The sequence below is a fragment of the Symsagittifera roscoffensis genome, chromosome 3 (assembly GCF_963678635.1).
Source record: "Symsagittifera roscoffensis chromosome 3, txSymRosc1.1, whole genome shotgun sequence".
Taxonomy (NCBI): domain Eukaryota; kingdom Metazoa; phylum Xenacoelomorpha; order Acoela; family Convolutidae; genus Symsagittifera; species Symsagittifera roscoffensis.
In genome coordinates, this window is record NC_087064.1 from 24,801,350 (window position 1) to 24,824,250 (window position 22,901).

General features: G+C 33.8%; 2 protein-coding genes across 3 annotated transcripts in view; one reads left to right on the forward strand and one right to left on the reverse strand.

Annotated features, from left to right (window-relative positions):
* The window catches only part of LOC134842297 (alpha-1,4-N-acetylglucosaminyltransferase-like), a 17,852-nt gene extending 561 nt beyond the window's left edge, over nucleotides 1-17,291 (reverse strand). The window contains exons 1-4 of one of the 2 annotated variants that reach the window (XM_063858568.1): nucleotides 13,191-13,281; nucleotides 5,252-5,828; nucleotides 4,634-4,884; nucleotides 1-51 (exon numbers count right to left, since the gene is read on the reverse strand). In XM_063858568.1, coding sequence (XP_063714638.1) covers nucleotides 1-51; nucleotides 4,634-4,884; nucleotides 5,252-5,646 — 697 coding nt within the window. In that variant the 5' untranslated portion in view covers nucleotides 5,647-5,828; nucleotides 13,191-13,281. Of the gene's footprint in view, nucleotides 52-4,633; nucleotides 4,885-5,251; nucleotides 5,829-13,190; nucleotides 13,282-16,873 lie in introns of those variants that run through there. The other variant, XM_063858567.1, reaches the window with a different exon arrangement.
* LOC134841515 (leucine-rich repeats and immunoglobulin-like domains protein 2) overlaps nucleotides 1-22,901 on the forward strand; it is a 441,437-nt gene that overhangs the window by 256,237 nt on the left and 162,299 nt on the right. The window lies entirely within an intron of this gene.

Sequence of the window (22,901 nt, forward strand, 5' to 3'; positions counted from 1 at the left end):
AGGAAGCCGCCATGTACGTGAAGTCGGGAATGATTGAAAAGTTCTTAATGCCTGTCAAAAGAAAAATTGACGCCTGATTGGTACTGATAAAGGAAAAAACACATTGAAACAAAACACTTTTCTTTTTTTTCTCCACTTATTACAACGCGCAGCTATGATTTTTCATGTCGAACATCGAAATTTAGTTTTGAGCAGTGTAGTGAAAACATTAAGTAGAAACATTGAAAATTGATTCTATTAGATGAGCGCACCAAACTGGAACAAGACTGCTCGTATCAAGGCGAAGCCCTGAATGTTCTGACCGCCTCTTAAGGTCGATAGAGCAGTAATAATATGGAAAAATTAAAAGTAACAAAAAATGAATTCTTTTTAATTTGAGATTTTTTTGTGAAATTTATCCCCCAACATGCCATATAAAGTACAAAGTGATAAATTTTGCTCCTAGTAACAAATCATTTACGGCAAATAAGCTTCTTTCAACCAGTTCGGAACGACTTCTAAGACAGTGTAAATCTCCGCCCACGCAATAATAGTGCGAAATATATCGCGCGTTAATTGTCCCAATTTGGCAAAAATGGTAATCTTTAAACCCAAACAACTTTACGAAAAATGATCACAGGTGAAATATCTTTTCAAATTTATACTCAGGACAACAATACCTTTTGAATGATATTAAAAATCCCCGTCAAAAATGGCTCGTTAAAAAGTCAAAATTTGTCTGAAAAAACCCCACCCCGAGCACAAGTATTCCGTTACTTTCGTTACAAAAGTCGGAACAATAAATAGAAATAAATTTATTCCATTATAATTGATTATATTAGAGTAGGATGGATTATAATGGATTATAATTATGCTATATTATATAGTAAAATAAAAGAATATAATAGATTCATATGAGAAAAAGCCTACATTTTCCAAAACTTCAAAACCTTAAACTTTGAAATCGCTAAATTGAGATTTAAAATTGGCTACAGCAAAAAATTGCATATTTTCTTCTTGTTTTTTTTTCGAATTACCTCCACGACCCCCTAAGTTTGTACACTAACTCCCACCTTTCTTACTTCTTTCTCTTAACCTCCTTTACCATCCGCTTCCCCACCACTTCACTTACCACTTAATTATAATAACTGTAAAAATAAGCAAAAAATATTTTGAAACCGAGTAGGCTGTGAGTAACGCAGAAAAAGCTGCAAATTTCGCAGAAATTTTGGACAAGTTTTGTGGAGATTATAATCCCTTATAATCCATTACAATGGATTTTAACTGGGCATTAATTGATATGATTTTTCAAAAAAACATTGGATTATAAAATATATAAATAATTACGTGGTCTCAATTAAGAGATCAAACCGATTATGATTGATTATTATCATGAAACCTCGCTGTGGGTGATTTAGCTATTCAGTTTGGTCTTGCTCTTGGATGCATTCTGCTTTCGAAGCATTCTTTTCACTGCAATTCTCCTTTTTTTGCTTCTAATGGTCAAACGATTATTGTTCCGACTTTTACGAAAGTAACGGAATATTTGTGCTCGGGTTTTTTTTTCTTCAGACAAAATTCGACTTTTTCATCAGCCATTTTTGACGGAATTTTTTTAAATATCATTCGAAAGGTATTGTTGTCCTGAGCTTAAACTTGAAAAAAAAATTCACCCGTGATCGTTTTTCGTAAAGTTATGGGGGTTTAAAGATTGCCATTTTGGCCAATTTGGGACATTTAACGCGCGATATATTTCGCACTGTTAGCTCGTAAGTAGAGGTTTAATATGTCTTACAAATCGTTCCAAATTGGTTGAAAGAAGCTTATTTGTAATAATTGATTTGTTACAAGGAGCCAACTCTATCCTTTTGTACTTTATATGGCGTGTGGTGGAATGATTTTCATTAAAAAAATCAAACTTTAGAAAAAAAATTTCATATTATTTCACTACATATAATTTCTTAATGTTATTACCGCCCCATAAACCTTAAAAGGCTTCGCCCCGATACGAGCAGTCTTGTATAATTTTGTTAACAAAAATGTTTCAATTGGATTCAAGCAAGTCGTATCGTCTTTTATGATGGGTTACCAAAAAATGGAAAGCTACTTCCAGTCAATTATAATTGTTCCGACTTTCGATACGAAAACAACGGAATAATTGTGCTCGGGTGGGTTTTTTTTCTTCAGACAAATTTCGACTTTTTAACTAGCCATTTTTGATGGAACTTTTTTATATCATTCAAAAAATATTGTTGTCCTGAGCTCAAATTTGAAAAGATATTTTACCTGTGGTCATTTTCCGTGAAGTTATGGGGTTTTAAAGGTTGCCATTTTAGCCAATTTGGGACAATTAACGCGCGATTTATTTCGAGCTATTAACGCGTAAGCGGAGATTTAATCCGTCCTAGAAATTGTTCCAAATTGGTTGAAAGAAGCTTATTTGCCATAATTGATTTGTTACAAGGAGCAAAATCTATCATTTGTACTTTATATGGCGTCTGGAGGGATGATTTTCATAAAAAATTTCAAATTTTAGAAGAAAAAAAAATTAATTTTATTTTATTACGTTTAATTTTTTTTTATCTTATTGCTGCTCCATAAACCTTAAAAGGCAGTCGGAACATTCAGGGCTTCGCCTTGATACGATTAGTCTTGTTGAGTATTCAAAATCTAAAAATTAGCAGAAATATCAATTAAAGCTAATAAATCCCGGCCATTAAGACTAAGAGTGACCGACTAAAAAAGCAGACAGTTGATCTTTCAATTCTTTCCATAAATATGACGCAATGGAAAGGAAACTAAACATAATATTTATTCGATAGCTGCACAAATTGTACAGCAAACCTTAGCTGTACTCCTAAAAAAATTTCTGCTAATTAGTTATCGAGTTTAGCAAAATATCTTTCAGCAATCAGGAACGTATAACGATTGGCTTAAAAGTTTCGATCACTCGGCCCCCATCATAAGAAAAACCCCAAGGCAAGCTACTGATCTTATCGATACATAATTAAATAATTAATGGAAACGTTTATAATTTATAAAAAAAATCATTACGAAGCCAAACTGTGGACTTGTTGGGCGTACAATTTGGTGTGTTTATGTCTCTGGAATTCAGAAAGAGTTATCTTTATACAAGTTTAAACTTATTCGGAAATATTAAAGAAAACGAAGATAAAAAAAAACAAAGAGAGCGCCTTTGTTTCGGAATCCGCCTACATTTCACAAAGTACACAGTTTGGCCGCTCGTAATGATACAGGGAATAATAGGATAGAAAAAAATGCCAAGAGGGAATATTGACGATTGGTAAATCTTGACATAGCAATTTCTGCCATTTTTTAAGTTCAGCATTTTTGAACAAGAAAAATTATTGGCAGTTGGAACATTCAGGGCTTCGCCGACTTGGTACGAGCGGCCTTGCTTATTTTGCTAATCAATGAGATTAGAGATAGTTGTCTTTTGCTGAGAGTTGCTTTTTGTGCCGTCTGTATTTTGCTGCGGATTGTCTTTTCTTTTGACGCGAGTTGTAAGCTCTCTTTTCTTCAACACTCGTCCCCTTTAAATTTGATTCCCAAGTAATTTCGAAATGACCTTTTTGTGTAATGTTTTAATTCCCGTTTTCGATACGAAAGTAATGGAATATTTGTGCTCGGGGTGTGTTTTTTTTCTTCAGACAAATTTCGACTTTAACTAGACATACTGAAATCTGATTGGCTGATTTTTGTTTTCGCGCATTCGGTCCTTCGCTTATGGGGGATTCCGGCAAGCTTATTTGCCATAATTGATTTGTCACAAGGAGCGAAATCTATTTTTTTGTATTTTATATGGCGTGTGGGGGGATGATTTTTATAGAAAAAATTTCAAATTATAGAAAAAAAATAAATTTTCATTTTTGTTTGTTAATGATATTCAAGTTATTACTGCTCCAAAAACCTTAAAAGGCAGTAGGGACATTCAGGGCTCCGACCTGATACGAGCAGTCTTGTTGTTCCGACTTTCGATACGAAAGTAACGGAAAATTTGTGCTCGGGGTGGGTTTTTTTTCTTCAGACAAATTTCGACTTTTTAACTAGCCATTTTTGACGGAATTTTTTTATATCATTCAAAAGTATTGTTGTCCTGAGCTTAAATTTGAAACGATTTTTTACCTGTTATCATTTTTCGTAAAGTTATGAGGGTTTAAAGATTACCATTTTGGCTAATTTGGGACAATTAACGCGCGATATGTTTCGCGCTATTAACGCGTAAGCGGAGATTTAATCCGTCTTAGAAATCGTTCCAAATTGGTTGAAAGAAGCTTATTTGCCTTAATTGATTTGTTACAAGGAGCTAAATCTATTCTATTGTAGTTTATATGGCGTGTGGGGGGATGATTTTCATGGAAAAAATTTCAAATTTTAGAAAAAAAAAATTTTCATTTTTTTTCACATTTAATTTTTTAATGATATTTATTTTATTACTGCTTCATAAACCTTAAAAGGCAGTCGGAACATTCAGGGCTTCGCCCTGATACGAGCTGTCTTGTTTGCATTTATCTAACTACATGTTTTGTCCTATTTTGATAATTTAGTTCCAAAAAACATCCAATTTTGGTAAACTGATTTTTTATTAGTATTTTTTCAGGAAACATTTCATTAACTGTGGCTTAGCAAATACCTTCCGAGAATGTTAATTGCGTGTTGAGAAGTTCTCTTATGTGATACATCTTCTTGGCCACTCTGGAGCTGATTCGGGGACCAGTTTGGCCTCGGTCGTTCCTCTGGGCGTCGTAGGTTCTGTTCACATCCTCCAATACCGCCCATGGGAACTGGTGTCCGGCTGTGAAGTGGAACTGGCCTGGGTTGATCTTCCGGCCTCTCTGACTCTTTTCAGGGATGTTGCATGGGCTGTCTGAGTGGGACATTAACCTGAAAACACATTTTTTAAATAAGGTAGAACAATTTTAAAAGAGTAGAGATGGAGATGTGTTTCCGTATTTCGATCGAAAAGTTAATGGGTGTAAATGAGAGTTCTTGAGACCTAATCTGCAATTTTAGCTCGCTGCCTATTGTCGAGATAACATTTGCCAACTCAGAGAAGTTTCAAGATATAGTATTTAGATCTCAACCAACAAGTGCTGTGCTGTATTGAGGGTTATCGAGTTATGTGATTTTTTCACAAATTTCTTCTAATGAGGATCTTTTTGAGAAAATGATGAACATATTTTTGCGATGAAACAAAAGAAAAACATACTTCGTGAAAACACAGCCCCAAAAAATATTCTACGAAACTCACAATGCAGGTTTTCCATTCTCAATCACAATATAATCCTTCAAGTGTTTTAAACTCCTCAGCACGATGACATCTAGATCTAGATACGTGCCTCCATATTTGTACCCCGCAGCCATCCTTGCAATGTCACTGTAGTGCACTGTTCTGTGCTCCACAACTCTCGCCACTCGCTCCTCGAGACCCTCTGCCGACGTTCCACGCAGTAACTCCCCAAGATCAGTCGTGTAGAACTCCACGTTGTCGTAATTGTAGTACAGTTCGCACAAGCTGTCACTCTTTGAGAGATCCAAAGTGGGTGATTTGAACAAGACTTTCGATATAAGTTCTGATTTTAAAGCTGCCGATTCAACGGAACAGGATTGCCGTGAGTCCAGATAAGATTTGCCGGATGTTTCCATGAAGAAGGCCTGGTTTGTTTCGGAGTTGGCTACTGTGAACTTCGGCAATTCTATCACTTTTTTGCAATGTTCGTCTGTAAGTGTGCTTTTAGTTATCACTGCAGTTTTGGGCGAAGGCAAGGGTGGAAAATCGTCGTTTGGTTTGACATAATTCAATCCATATATGGCAGAAATTTGCGATGCTAAAAAACACTCAGCTTGAGATTATTTGTCTCCACCTCCTTTCAACTCTTTAACATTTTGGAATTGGAAAATGGAAAAAGTTTATCGAAAACATAAAGTCAGTTTTGTTGAATACAAAGAGTATGATCGGAAAATGAGAAGTTGCTTTGTGAATAAGAAAAGAAAACACTTTCAGCAAAATCAACGTATTATGTACTGAAACCCTAAGTATGAAAAATGTTGATGAATTATATACGACTTCAACTCAAATTTTAATGGGAAGTTTCAGTCCAATTAAACTTGAAGATTTACATCCGACTGTTTTATCAATATCACATGCGACCCCTCCTCATGATTTATTTCGAACAGTTATCTTCAAAAATTTATCAAAAGAGTTTATAAGGGCCTCATTTTGTTAATATGTTAAATACGTGTATTGAAACAGGAGTTTTTCCGAATGATCGTAATGAAACCGTTATAATTCCGACATTTAAAAAAGAAAACCTAGATCCTGAACTGCTTGCCTTGTACCGACCAGTATCTAACCTTGTGTTTCTTTCTAAGTTCTTTGAACAACTTATACACACGCAAATAGTAGAACATGTAACTAACTTCGATCTCATGGATGATAGTCAGTCTGCATATAGAACGGGTGTTTCAACGGAAACATAAATATTAGAAACGTCAAAAGATACTTGTAATTTTTTGGACTCAAATCAATACCTGATTTTGATCGGCCTAGACTTGTCAACTGCCTTTGCTACACTTTAGTTTGATTGATTACTCAGAATCATGCAGAATTATATTGGACTTTCTAATAACACACTGAATTGGTTTAGACCGTAACTCAGTAATCGGCGACAGAAGGTTTACCTTGAGCATGGTGTTCATTGAGCATATGTGTTCATTCAGTAGGTTTATATTGAGCATTTTGTTGAGCATGGTGTTCCTCAAAGGCCGAACCTAGGATCCCTCTTATTTTGCTTTTATGTTTTACCTCTTGGAGATATCTGTTTGAATCTCGATGCTTTCTATCAATCGCACGCGGATGATACCTTATTTTATGTTGCTGCAAACCTCAAAGACAATGATCATGCCATGGTCAAAGAGAAATTTCATTCGTTATAACTAATGTACGCGGTTGTTACAAGAAACTTGGCTTGGTGGTGAACTCTGACAAAATTGTGATTTTTTCTCTGGTCAAATCTAGCTTGAAAATGGAATTGGGAACTTTCTTTGTTTATTCAAACGAAGTGAGTGTTGTAAACGAACTAAAAACTTTAGGGGTGATATGAACTGGAATGCTGCTACGCACATTAACAAGTTAACAAAGACAAGTTACTTCGTCTTGTGCAAATTATACAGTGTTAGCCACTACCTGGGCTTAAATACTCGTGTTGTTTTCGTTAAAAATCTGCTTTTATCACGCCTGGGCTACCGTAATTTGAATTTGTTCGAAAAATTGATCCAGAAACTACCAAGAATTCAAAATGCTGGCGCGATATTATGTGTTTCTGGCACATCCGCAGACCTCATCAATTATTCTACTTCATAAACATAGTTTGTCAGCGTATTAAATTCAAGTCTCTAGTTCTTCTCCACAAAATACCTTATAATGATAAAGCAGAGTATTATGATGGAATTACGACTAAGATACGGCAACGTATTGCACATCACCGATGGAATGCTAATATACGTCTACCTATGGCACGTTCAAAATATGGAAAGAGATATTTCACATTTGCGGGTGCAAAATTATGGAACAGCCTAACCCGGGAACCTAAATTAGAATCGGATGATTTAATTCCTAGGAAAAAACTGAAGACCCACCGATTTCAACAACATTTCTACTGAGACCAGAATACGTTTGAGTGGAGAAAAGGTGTCAAAAGAAACCCATTCTTGAATGGAAATAAATGGATTTTGAGAAACTATTTTCACAATGCAGTAATGTGACAAATATGTAACAATTAATCTATACTGATCACATTTACTTTTCACGCCTCAAATGACCACGCATTAATTCACTTGCCACGCATTAAATTATAGTACCCTGCAGGGATCTGGATAGAATAAAGTTTCAGTTGAAAAAGTATTTTTATTATTTTAGGGCCCAAAAAATTTCAAAAAAGTGTGAAATCCTTCAATTTTTTTCTCAAAAAAGCTCAAATTCCAATTCTGCAGCATCTGCGTTTTTCGACAGTAACGCAGTTTTTGATTCAAAAGTTTTGACTTCTGCTGATTGTTATCCGCGAATGGAAAATTTTAGCACGGCTTTTCATCACAAAATTTTTGTTGTGTTTCAGCCAAATTTTATCAGGTTCGCATGTTTTCGCTTACTTTTTCGTAGTTATTTAGGAGCAAAAAGATTTTAAAATTCATGAATAAATCGCTCCGTGGTAATCAGTACAACAATTATGAAACATACAATTTAATGAGTGTCTATGCAGGAGTGTGTATGCATGATTGAATATTGGCAAAACCATGAATTGTAGGACAATTTTGTAATGCAGGATAATAAAAACCGCACTGAATGGTTTCGGATTGATTTAAATTGATTTTAAATCAATCCAAATTGATTAACAATGTATATTTTAAGAAATTAAATGGATTTTAAATCTATTTAAATGGATGTTTTTTTGAAAAAGCGTCTAAGAAATTGATTTAATTTGATTTGGATGGATTTTCCGACTCAGTAAAATCTATCGGAATCTCATTTAAATCCATTTTAAATCGAGTTTTTTTGAAAACTTTGGACCGATTTAAAAGTCCAAACTTCAATTTAAATCAATCAAGATGGGTTTTCAGACTCACTAAAATCAATTTTTTGCTAACACGGCAAAAAAAATTTTCTCGATTTTTTAAATAAAAACTCATTTGCCAGCTGTTATAGAATTTAAAAAAATGTTTGACTAAATCAGAGTATTGGCAAAAATCTAAGAAACAAAGAAAAAAGGATCAGAATAATTTTTGATCTCAATATGCAAGTAAATCATATAAATTCATGAATAAAAATCCGATTTTGAGCAACTGATGATGATGAAACTAGTTAAGAAAAAGGTCAATATGGATCAGTTTTTGAATTCAATATCTGCAAGGAAATCATATAATTTTATATTTTGGTCTTTTTTATGCTACAATACAAAAAGGATTTGAAATGAAAAATGATAGGCAAGGAACTAATGCTATAAAAATTTTAAATTGAACAAAATTGAATTTAAAAAATTGATTTAAATCGTTTTAAATCTGTTTCATTCCCCTTAAAAAAAACAAATAAGACTGGAAAAAATGGATTTATTCGATTTAAAATCGATTTAAATCAGTTTTTGTAGCTGGGATTTAAGATGGGTTTAAATTGATTTTGAATCGATCCAAATCAATCTTTATCTTTTTCATATAATCTTTGTTTTTTTTTCATACTAAAATCTATCTAAATTTAATCATCTTACTTTCATGCTAAAATCGATCTTACTCCATATTTGTCAAAGCGGGAACAAGCAGTTTCGACGGAATCATGATAGGCTACTATAGTGGTATGCAGGCTCGGCTGTACGCGTGAGAATTTTTTTTTTAAAAAGCCAGGAATTTATGTGTTCGGGTTTTTTTTTGTTCAGACCACTTCTACAACATTCTGGTTTTTCTGTGAATCGATCTTTCGATCTGCATGCGGGCAGCCAAGTCTGACCACCGCCATAGTAGCCTAGCCCACAATAATTCTGTCGAAATTACTTGTTTTATAGTCCCGCACTACAAAATCGGCCTACAATTCGATGTTTTACCAATACTTATTTTACTAAAAACATTTCAAGATAAGTTAAAGGGCTGTGGGAACATTCAGGACTTTGCCCTGATACAAACAGTCTCATTAATGAATATCAGAGAAAATTTGGATCACCGAAACAGTCTATAATGCCTAGATTGAGCTCGGGTTAGACAACGGAATTTCAAAAAAAGCTGATTTGCAGCGCGAACAGAGTTGGGCGAGCTTACCTTCTAGTGAATAAGATGCCATTAGTGTTACTCAAAAGGTAATATAACCCTATCCAGTTTCAAGCGTTAATAGTCAATTATATTACCATTTTAGTACCAGTCTTTCTAAAATTGAGAAACAATCAATTTTACGCAATTAATAATCGATTTTAATCTCCCTTTTTAAGATCAAATTTTAATTAATTATAATCCATTATAATCGATTATAATCGATTAATTATTCGTCCATTTTTCGATACAATTATTGTCAATTATAGTTGATTATAATCCCTTTTTTTGTTCATTTTGTCTTCGAAGTTGTCTTTAAATTGCTTATATTTTATGCGTTTTGTAGACGTTGATTCCTATGAAAACTGAGAAAAATATTTTTAAAACTTTTCTATCCATTCAAATTTATAAGGTTGTTTTTTTTATTTCTTTCTCATTAGATTTGTTTTTTTAATGCATTTTAAAGTATTTTTAACCACCAAAACATCAACAAATTGATTAAGTCTCATGATTGATTCGGAAGACTTATTTTTCATCTTATGCGGGAGTCTTTCCACTAATATCAGAGGATCTCTAGGAAACTTTTGTTTCGAGGTAAGACTTTGTGTTCAGATGAACCTAAGCGTTCAAGAGATCTCTCTTTCAGAGATTTTCTTAGTTCGTTAGTTTTGCACAAAAATCCATTATAATGGTAAGAAATTTTTTTAAATCAAAATAAATTGGTTTCGAATGGTGCAAGGAAAAATTTTTCGTTGCTTGTTCACAGTTGACATCCTGTGTTTTTATCTTCAAACATCTCATCTTCTTCGAAAAAATATGCAAATGGTGTCGAAAGTCTAATATCATAGGAGTCAGTTATGCGCGATGAAAGCCCCAGTTAACAGCGTGTGAATATTTAAAATGCCATTTCAAATGTGTAACCGTCCTCAACGCCGACGGATCGCCATTTGGATCTTGTGCCTCTGATGTAAATGTTGGTTGCTCTTAGTATAGCGAATGAAATTCTACATTTCACCCAGCACATGACATGACAATATGGGCGGTCCCATTTTGATGCCAGACCATCTGCTAGTCGTTTGAGGAAAAACGTGAACTCCGATGCCAAAACACCATCTATTGAAGTAACAAGTGGAGTGAAAGACATGTGCTTTTCTTCACAAGCTGGTCCATACTTATTTTTCTTCTCAATCTCTGCAGTTTTCAGTAATTTCATGGGATTGCGGTTTTGGTAAGACGGAGCGTCAGAGTCTGTAACACGGATGTCGAACGACGCAGCCGACTGTCTATCCCAAACCCCACGAGCTGAAAGATCTGCAATTAGTGCCGGTGTTCCATTTTCTACATCTGATTTTTTTACGACAGGTTCTCTTTTCACATATTTCCACAAAATTGAAGCAAGATCGCCCACTGCTTCTCTTATTTCGTTGTGTCCTAGTGTTACCAGTCCGCCCTTCTTGCAAGAAAGTGCATGCTGTAAGTCAAAATCTTGTTGACATCCATCGCATCTCGAGAAAGATTGTTTGAGGGGTTTTCTGTACCTGACCCATAGAGCATCTCTGATCTCTGTGGCTGACAAATCAAAATTATCTTTGTCAGCCACAAGGACAGCAAAGTTAGCCACAAGGAACAGTTGTTGTCGATTATTCTCCGAATCGCTCGTTTCTGATCTGCTGGTAAAACTGCAAGCAATTCCTCGAGTTTATCTTTGTCCACAGCATTTTGTTTCTCCTCGTGGTTTTTTCTTGCTTATCTCATCTTTGTTTTGTGTAGAGTTTGATCGAAATCATCTTGGAGAAGGATCAAACTCACGAGAAAGTCGGTTGCTTCACGTGAAGTGGAAAATGCTAGTTCGGCACCTTCTATTGGATTTCGCACACCTAGTCCCCCTCTTTTGACAGGAAGTGAATACAAAACACGAACTGAGTGTGTGAAACTAGAAGTTCCTAGTAAGCTTGGCAAAAAGTTTTTCTCCAACATCTTCTCGAGAGGGGCAAACAACTGCGACGTATCTTTGACTACTCTCTGGACAAAATTCCATTCGCATTGCAGTGATCTTGTTAATCCAACAAAAGCAGCTAGAGGTTCTTTTTCTGCGACTTTGGACAACTCGCCAAGACAATCCAACCATTCTTGGACCTTTTTTTGAAGTGAATCAAATTTTGCCTTCATCGGAGCCGATAAATCCGCCCAAATATCTTCTACCTTCAACTATTCTGATGCCGAACCTGTCAAACAATTGACGAGCTTTTTCAACAAAGTTCGGGTGAAAAACCAAATAACTTTTGCTTGGCTCGGGGTAATAGCCAACTTCGGGCCGTTTTCAGTCAAAGATGACAACCATTCAACCAGGTTTTCTAGTGCGCCGAGAGCTCCCAAATCATCTGCATACCATGTTTGTAAATACTTATCTCGGTCTTTGAGTGATTCAATCAATGGCATCAATGAAACACCATAGAATAACATCGCTAGTGGATCACCCTGTGTAGTGCCTTCACTACTGAAAAGAAGTTCTGTCGTTCCTGCAACAATTAGCGGCGCAAACCCTCTATATGTGTTGAAACGAAATCGTGAGCACCTTGGCCAAAGTATTCTAGCATGCCATAGAGCCATTTTCCTGTTCAATGCATTGAATGCATTTGAGGCATCCATCAACAGAAGACCATGTCCGTCCTCTTTGGTGCTATTATAATCCTTTTTGTTTGTCCATTTTGTTTTCGAAGTTGCATCTAAATTGCTCGTGTTTTATGATTTTTCTGGACGCTGCTTTCTATGAAAAATTGAAAAAATGTTTTTAAAGTTTTCCAATCAACTCAAATTTATAATGTTTTTTTTTTCATTTCTTCCCATTGGAGTTGTTTTGTGATGCTTATTTTAAGCTTTTTTAACCACCAAAATATCAGCCAACTGATTTAGTTTCATGATTGAATCGGAAGATTTTATTTTTTATTTACCGCGCGAACCTTTCCACTATTATGAAGGGATCTCTATGAAACTTTGATTTCCTGGTTAAACTTGGTGTTCAGATGAACCAAGGTGTTCAAGGGATCTCTTTTCTAGAGATTTTCTTATTGACACAAAAATAATAACCCATAAGATATAATTCGAATATAGTTTTGAACTGACAAATTTTAAGGGTTTTTTGTAAGAACTATAGTCAATTATAATCGATTATAAGAGATGATAATCTATTGGAAAATATCACGGTTATAATCAATTTTAAATCCTTTAAACACTTAATTTTGGTAATTATAATCAATTATAATTGTCAAAAAATCATCATAATAATCCGTTATAATCGATTATTTACGACTAAACTTGGATGCGGCAGGGGACCGGCTTACTAGCTTGCTTGCCGTATAAAATGCGCCTATTACGGTAATTAGAATTGAATTTTTTTTCCTCACCTTTGCAACTATAACACAAACTGACGTGTCCGCATCAAATTGAGTAACTATTTTAAGTGCGCATGCTAAGCGGTACACCTGCAAGTCACTACGCCTCATGACTAGTCAGTAAAATAAGGCTTATTACCAGTTGAACCTTAGTTAGTACTAACCTCATTTACACTTTATACTCAATACCTATTTGGCAAATGAGATACATGTTTTGATTGTAGTTTTTTCGCTGCGCTCTTTAGTTACTTCATATACTGCAATCTTGTTTTACTTTGTTAGTACTGATGAAAAGACTGTCAAGCTCTCAAGCGAGATTTTGAAAAATATTAATAAGTAAAAGTGAAAAAGATGGTAATTTAATAGTAGTGAAAAAGATGGAAACTAACGAGTGAAAAAGATGGTAATTTAATAGTTGTTCACTAGTACGCGGATTATTTTCACCCGCGTTTGCTTTACCCTAAAAGAACAGGACTACTTGGTTCAGCGCAAAACTCAGAAAAAACGGATGGTTTCTGGTTTTTCTGAAGTATTTTCTCTGCGAGGACAACTAATTCCGCTCTCATCAAAAAACATGTTCCTTTTGATTCGTATGCTAAAGTCCACGTAAAAACAGGAATCCGTGTGTATCATTAGTTTCAAGGAGGTTGGTCGCGATAAAATCAAACAAGCAGACCAAGACTGCTCGGATCTGAGCAAAATTTTGGACGTATGGAGCAATTAGTCTTAACCTTAAGTCATTGAAGATAGCATCGATAAAAACTATGAGAAAAAACTGTAGAAAAATTATTATTTTTACCCACATTGCATGTTGAAAAACTTAAAAAAATAATGGGAAGTGTGAATATAAGGTTAATTTTTTTCGCTTTTAGGTAAGGCAATAGAAAAAAATCATACAGCTTTTCTGCTTGCTATTTGAAATGGCTAAATCGCATGACTAGCTACCTCGTACGCGCTAGTAGAAATCGAAGAAGACTACTCGATTCAACGCAAAACCCTAAAATTTACGGACGCACCTTAATGTTTCTGAAATACTCGTTTTTTTGTGAAGCAACTAATTCCATACAAAATATTTGACTTGCTTCACGTGTTAAGTAACAAATTGTTTTGCATTATGGCAAAAGTTAGACGAGTTAGCTTGCTTTTCTTCGATTTAAAAGTATTTTTGAGCCAAAGAAAATTTCTGCACATGCTACGCCATCATGATTTTCTTGATAAAATTTGCGCACCAGTAATCGCAAAATAATCAAATTGACAACGTTTGAAACTATCATAACTTTGCAAAAAAATCTAAAGAAATTTGAGCTCAGAGCATCAAGATTTTTGATATGGTTTTTAACATCTGGTCACAAACTGCTTAGTTGCAATTTTAGTTTAGCTGAAGAACAAAGCGGACCGAGAAAAATTATTCTGTCACCTTCTGCGAAAACTGGTAAAAAAAACGCTAAATGCGCGACATGTTTTTAAAATTTTATCTACACCTAAAAAGTTTGAATAAAGATTTCAATTGATTGAATTTTTCTGTTGCAATCTGCTAAAATAATACAGTGCTGATTTAAATTAACCGGACGAACGAAAAATTAAACAAGCAAAATGGTTTCAGGTTACGGTCTTTTTATTTCCTACGGAATAGTTTGAAAAGTTTGTCTTCTTAAGAAAATTTTGGTTTTGTCCTATTTTAAAGACAAATAGCATACAGTGCTGATTTAAATTATCCGGACAAAACTAGCTAAACTTGAAATTTAAAACGCGTTTTTCTCAAATTGGGTTGAGTTTAGGTGAAAACTTATGAAGACAAAACTTGCTTAAGATTTCAGCAGAATTATTATGGTGTAATTTTTTTTGCGAATTTTGGGCCCAAAATTTTACCCCAAAAATGGGTCATTTTGGTTTTTCTTAGTTTATCAAAACTTACGCCAAAAAATACCCAGTCGATCACAGACACAATTATATCAAAATGAGCTTCTTACGTAGGCCAACAAATTTTAAGAAGGGTATATTCTCCAAAACATTGTAAAAGTTAATCTATTTTTGTTTGATAAACAAAAAAGGTCGTTTTTACTATAAAAAATACCAACTATTTATTTAAAAGCAATTTTTAAATGATTTGCAAACTTTTTTGCAGAATATACTTTTCCTAAAGTTTGTTGGGCTACGTAAGGAGCTCACTTTGATATGATTACGTCTGTGATCGACTGGGTATTTTTGGCGTAATTTTTGATTAACTAAGAAAAGCCAAAATGACCCATTTTTGGGGTAAAATTTTGGGCCTGATTTTTGCAAAACAAATTAGATCATATTATTTCTGCTAAAAACTTAAGCAAGTTTTGTCATCAAAAGTTTCCACCAAAACTCAACCCAATTTGAGAAAAACGCGTTTTAAATTTCAACTTTAAGAAATTTTGTCCGTATAATTTAAATCAGCACTGTATGCTATTTGTCTTTAAAATAGGACAAGACCAAAATTTTCTTAAGATGACAAACTTTTTAAATTATTCCGTAGGAATTAGAAAGACCATAACCTGAAACCATTTTGCTTGTTTAATTTTTCTTTTGGAAAATGTGTTGTCTGTCTATTACGCCAAATAAACTTTATCTTGTTTCCTGTTTATCTTATTTCAGACTGAACACAAAGGTATTGATTTTGCCAAAGCTCATTTTTTGTTCTCGTTAAGCATGAACTTGTTCTCGGAGCGATTGAAATTATATATATCTTTTTGTTTTTCGATGTTAATTTTTATACAAGCTGAGTTTTTGTCTGTAAAAAACAAAAAAGAGTCATCCACATACTGAATAATTTGAACCTTGCTTTTTAATGTGTTTTTGAATTCATTCACAAAATGCTTGAAAAAAATTGGATCAAGCACTGAAGAAATCGGTCTGTAATTGATGGGAAGCACAAGTGAAAATTATTTGATTGGAAATAAATAGAACCGAAAAACGCATTTATTGGATCTCTTTTTTTCCTATCTTGGAGTAATGTATGTTCCTTTTAGGTCACAGGTGGAGGTTACTGCAGAGACAAACAAAAAAAACGACAAAATAGACTCGAAAGCTAACAAAAACGAAAAAAAGCTTTGAACACTATAAAATTTGCTGCCAACGGGATTAGAACCCACGACCTTCAAGTATAATGCTTTCACAACTGCGACACCACATAATTAACCCTTGAATTGTAACCTCATCGCAACGAAAAGAAAAAACACATGCTTTTTAATTGCTTGACAAAATGAGAATTTGAACAGCAGAAAAATACTGAAAAAAAGAGCTTTTGATGCGTACAAATTCATGCTAGTTGGACCGGAAAAACGAACTCGTAAAGTGTTTGCTTGTGTAATAATCTGGGAAACGAACCCCTGAATAAAACTTTTTCGGATATACTTAATGAGAAATGAAACGACTACTTTCGAAGTGTTGAAAACATAGCAAAAACAATTTTTTTTCAAATAACATCATTTTTTGAGAGAATTCCATTAGGCAGAGTTGTTATATCTGATTGTTATTTGGAATATTCGATACTATCCTGCAGCAAAATTTTGCCCGCGTCGATCGACTTTTTTCCGAGAGATTAAACGGAAACTGAATATTTTATTTATTCAAAATGTTTTCTTTGTTATGACTTTTGTTCTTAATTTGTTAGTGAACTTACAAAGAAATGTTTCGAAAACTTTTAAAATAAAAATGTAATTACTAACGGCTTTGTTGTTGCATAAAAGTCGGCAACGTAAACATGAAAAGGAAACATAGAAAAACAGTTATTATCCAGACAAAACTTCGAGCTGGTAACACTATGCCTTTCATCATGAGAAGTTCTTCGAACCCGTTGGATTGAGTTGGTGGCATATCTTCGACGAATTTTGAAACTCACGATTTAAAAAAACTTTTGTAATTTTTTGGTGATATTTAAGCAAAATTGTTTCAAGTCGAGTTCAATAAGTGTTACGAAAGTATAAATATGACTGTTCTCAATGTTAATACTGGCACTAAACTCTTGTGATAGAAGAGATATTGCACGATAAAACAAATATTTAATTTCTGTTGATTTTTTTTGATCAGTCCTGTCTGAGCAGGACTTTTCTTGTACGCAGATAATAAAACGTAATAGTTTATTAAAAGCTGAATACAAAATCACTGAAAATAAAAGTAATTAAAACTGAAAACAATACAAATATATATACGGATTAGTTTTTGTATACTCTTGTTTTTGTCTCAGGATTCTCATGCCATCATCTTTTGTTCATGCCACCATTTTGCTACGTATCAACGTTTACAATAAATTGAATACAACACATACTATATTCGTTTTTTTTTCTTTCAAAAGGAGCCCTTTTAAATGGAGTGAGAAGACTCTGGTCCATTTTAAATAACAATTCGAGGCTTTGAGATCCAAAAATCATACAGTTTTTTTCACCAAAAAAACTTTTTACTTAATTTTACAAGAATTTGGAGATGCTTTAGAAGTTCAGTTCATTCAAGAAGTTTTAAATGTAAAAAAACAAGGTCTGTGAGAATATATTAAATGTTACTAGAGAATCAAAATATTTTCACCAAAAAAAACTAAAATAATTTCATCAAAAACATCTATGCCCGCAAATCGAAACATCAATTCTTCCGATTATTCCAATTATTTTTTTTATAAATGTTGAATGAAATTTCCAGGTTTGTATGTAAGCGCTAAATTTTTATAATTCAACTTCTAGCACGAAAGTGTTGCACAGTTGATAATGATTAAATTATACTTTTTTAGATATTATAACATATTTTCTGGAGAGCTCTGGTGAAGCAAAATGTACTAATAGCTTTTTCGCAAAATATACGCTCTGTTTGTTGCCAAAAATTAAGCTTTTGCACTCCAACCATGTCACGAATTGGATATAAAAGGAGGTATGGTGCAAGATGGCATATTTTTGTATGACACTCTGGGTAACCCAGAAAATTTCTGTGTGATATCATGTTAAAACCTAATGGCCGCCATTGGCTGCCAAAAAATCAAAAATTTGAAATTTAATCTGATTGACTCCAAAAATTACATGTGCCATACAGAAAAATTGAATCTCCTTTAAAAAAACTCCAGGAAAGCTGGAAGGAAAAAAAATTGTTGACTTCTTTTGTTTTTCTTTATTTCGCTTTTCGCTTTTCTTCAAATATTATAGCCGGAGCCAGCAACTGGATTTCCTGGTTAAATATAAAACTTACATTAAATATTAAATGTTAGAAAACTTGAAATTTTAAACCATAAAGTCTGATAATTAATATTACAGTTAAAATTATCAATGTTTAAACCATAAAATTAATGCATTTCACTGCAAGCTGGCTTTCATATTATCAAATTATAATTTTTCTAAAAAAATTTGTTCAAACATGAAAATGTCTTAATAATAGGAGAGAAAATTAGGTTTTAAAGTTTTTTGGTTTTTCCAAATCGAATATCAAACAATTTATATTAAAAACATCAAAATTTAAATTAAAAAAAATAATGCATTTTACAATTTTTTGGCATTTTTTTTCTCAATTTTGAGTTTGTTAGCATCTGATAATATGGACGAACAATTTTACGCTGATTGCCCAGCAGGTTGTTCACCTAGTTCAATATAAATCAAACATCAGATATCACATGTTAAAAATTGTCAATCTTCAAACCACAAAAATAATAAAAATCACCAAATCTGGATTCTATATTATCTTATTTTATTTTTGTTGTTAACTTGCTCAAAACTATAGTTTTCAGGAAAGTTGGACGGAATGTATTCTTTTGTATTTTTAAAATATTTTCCCTTGTTTTTGCACTTCTTTACTTCAGATTTTGTGGTTGCAACATTCTGCTCTGTTTCCCCAAACAACTGGTTCTCCTAATCAAGAATAAACTGGATATAAGGTAATATAAGTTAAAAATTATCAAATTTTGAAACAAAAAACTAATGCCAATCACTGCAAGCTGGCTTCTGTTTTATTGCGTAATAAGTTTTTTTTTAAATTCCTTGTAAGCTGGCTTCTGTATTATTGTATTATAAGCTTGTTCAATTTTGCTTTTTCAAATTTTTTTTACAAATCGGATATCAAATATTACATGGTAGAAACTATCAAAAATTGTAAAAAATTATTGTAATTCACTGAAAGCTAGCTTTTATTTTATCTAATTATTAGTTTTTTTTTCAATTTTGCTCAAACTTGAAATTATCAGGAACATTGGAAAAAGAGCGGCGATGAAGTGGATAATCTCCGCCTCTCATTCGAGAGGTGAGATGTTTGTTAAACCCACCATGATCCGTGCTCGTTGCTAGAGAACGAAGCATCATTACCCAGACCAGAAAAATAGCCATAAAAATTGCTTGTAGCTTTTAAGCAGAGGCACAACAGTGATTCTACGTGATGAGCTGAACAGTTCATTTAATGGTCCTTTACTCTGTGTTCTATCCTCCTAACTAGATATAAGACCAGTTTTCACGTTGTTCGAAGAAAAAGACGGAAAAAATATAGAGGGGGACACTTTTATAATTTTCGAAGAAAGTGAAGAAACATTTTTTCATTTCTATTTTTTTTATTCAGTCAAGTTTTGGCTATCTAAAAGGCAGTTTTTAACGACAATTTTCGAAAAACCTTATTGAGGATATTGATTAATAGAGATCAAAAATAAACAAAAAACTAAAAACTAAATCTCAATCTTTTCTTAATTTTCTGGGGATTTAAAATTTGTCCGTTTTGACATGATCCGGACTAATTTATGCGCGCTAAAACTTTTTGATGTATGATGAGAATTTTACTCGACTCACTTATGCGTGGTGATCTATTATTGAGTGTTTAATGATACAAAATTGTTTCAATTTTAATTTAAGCCAGCTAATTTGTCGTTTTAATTTCAAAATTTGTTCGAAGTTCGAATTTGTCCAAACCTTATAGTTTTACAAAAATTTTTAACCAGTAATTATTCGAGACCAATTAAGCGGCAACCGGAACTTTCAGGATTTAGCTCTGATATACGAGCAGCCTTGTTCTGCTTCATTACGAGGCCAAACTGTGCACTCGTTAGTCGCACAGTTTTGTGTCTGTATGTTCCTGGATTCCATAGACAGAACTTTAAACATTTTCCAAAATTTAAGTGGGTTCCAAACAAAAAACATCCGTGGATTCCGCGTACAAATACCTGTAATGGAAATTTTGTCGGCTCTTTCATTGTGTCGCGGATTCGGTAACAAGCCATTATAGCTAGTTCTGGATTCCGCAACTGTAAGTGGATTCCACAAAATGTAAGTGGAATCCGCAAATGCAAGTGGAATCTGCAAATGTAAGTGGAATCGGCAAAATTTGTGAGCGGAATCCTCAAATGCAAGCGGATATCGCAAACTGTAAGTGGGTTCAAAACTTTGTTTTTTTACTAAACTTGCATATGAACAATTAAAAGCTGGAATTCTTATCTATAACAATACGGAATTTAATGGCAAGGACTTAAAAATTGTCAGCGGAATCCACGAAAAAATCTAAAAAGGTTGTTAATTAAATCGGCGGATGTCGACTCTTAGTATTTTGGAAACACAACACCGAATAGGTTCAATATTTGGAGTCATTGGGTTGGGAGCGTATGGAAACACAACGCGCAGCAAATCGCCGAATTAGTTCAATATTTGTGATTGCATAAACCCCAAATACTGATAATCTAGTAGACTCCTACTCTCGTGAATTGAGATCGAAGTTGAAATTGAAGTTGACAGGATTTGAGATCGAAGTTGGGTTGATAGGAATTGAAACCAAACGGTTGGTGTTTCAACTGGTTGTTGAATAATTTAGTATTTGAGATAGATTTATCTGGTGACCAGTAATTAAAAGATATAATTTTAAACGCTATACTACATATATACAAATAAGTAAACGGAATCCGCGAACAAAACGCGGATTCCAATAACAATTTGCGGATACCACTTACAATTTGCGGATTCCGCTTACAGTTGCTGAATCCACAGCAGCTCAGTTTAACTATACAAATGTCTTGACATTTATTTTTGGATTCTACAAACTGTTCTGGATTTCTCACGTACGGTAGCGAATTACGCAAAATCGCCTACTTTTGGAGCAATTTTGAGCGGTACAGTGTTTTAGATATTTGTTTGTGGAATCCAAAATAGCGAAGAAATTGAAAGAAAATTAGCAAAGTTGCGGATTCCGCGACAATTCTGATTTTGGCCTGTTTTGGAATCCGCTTACAATGCACAGAATGCACAGTTTGGCCTTGTGTTGTTCATGCTAACCAGTTTTTTTTAGCTTGGCTGGCATGCGCAACGCAACTATGAAGCAAGTTCTAAAAGAAGAACCCTAGAAAAATGAGGATAGAATAAAACTATGTAGTGATTTTATCTGGGCCAAAAATCATAAGATGATTAAAGAAAGAATAAATTTCAAGGGAAAAAATCCGATCCTACATATTACCTAATTTGAGAATCATCACACTGAAAAGCAGGTTTAGAAACTCAGCCTTTCAATTTGAAACAACAATCAGAAGCTTTCGGTAGTTTTGGACGCTAACAACTGCAATTTCTGATTGAAAATATGAATAACGGGCAAATGTAGAGAGGTCGTGGGCGGAAGAGGTGGGTTGCGGAATGACAAATTTTACAAGTATAACTCTGAAGACAATATTTGTTCGGCTTTTCCAAGTATTTCGCGAGTATTAACAACATAAAATTAATCAACCCTTGGCTCTTATCCATTCCCCACCCCAAAGTTTCTGTTTTTATAGTTGTTTAACGTGTAATTTTTGTTGAACGCCTAATATTACGATGTAAAAAATTTTAAAAAATTTTGTTCAAATTTGTTAAATTGTTCACCTTGCGAATTTTCGTTATATTATGTTAAAATAGTTTTTGGCTCTTTTCAAGTTTTCCTACCCCCTCGTAAAATTAGAAAATATAAGAGCTGAACAATTGTTCATACAGTAATTAGCATGTAAAAAATTTTTGTAGCACCTAAGTACTTGTTCGTACTTTCGTACTTATTTTTATCGTTTAGAACACCAAAAGCAATTTTAAATAGAATCTTATAAAGCAAGTTTTTGAAAAAAAAAAATCAAAAGGGAAAATGGAAAAGAGCCCAATTTTTCAAAGCTGAAATTCAAATGTGGGGGGGGGGTGTAAAAGAGCCCGGCTGCTTTCCACTTTCTCCCCACATTTGAACTTCAGTTTTGAGATACCATTTTTACTTTTCATAATTTAGTGAAAATTTTCATAGTGAACATACTAACTATTGTTAACATATTTTTTATTCATACCTTGCATCGTAAGATGAAGCATTTACACCTAAAATTACGCAAGAAAACTAAGAAAATTGAAAAATTGAAATGTGGGGAGAAAGTGGAAAAGAGCTAATTAGTGCGCTTGCAATTGGTACCGGCTCTTTATCCTTTTCCCCACCTCCGATGTTTTAAAAATAGTTTCTTTGTTCGCGTTGTTCGATTTTTACAAAAACTAGTGGCTCTTTTTCCTTTTCCCTCCAAAGGAAAATTGGCATGCAAACTAACTAGGCCATGGCAAACATATTTGATCTTCATGTTTAAGCTTGTAAAACCCCTCATTACACCATAAAATTGATGCTTATGTGAGGTGAGGGGGGAGGGGAGGAAAAAGAGCCAAATTTGTTCTTCATACTTATAACTTTGTAAAACCCTTAGTTACACCATAAAAAGGATGATTGTATCATGTGGGGGATAAAAAAGAGCCCTTGCTCCCATAACAATCG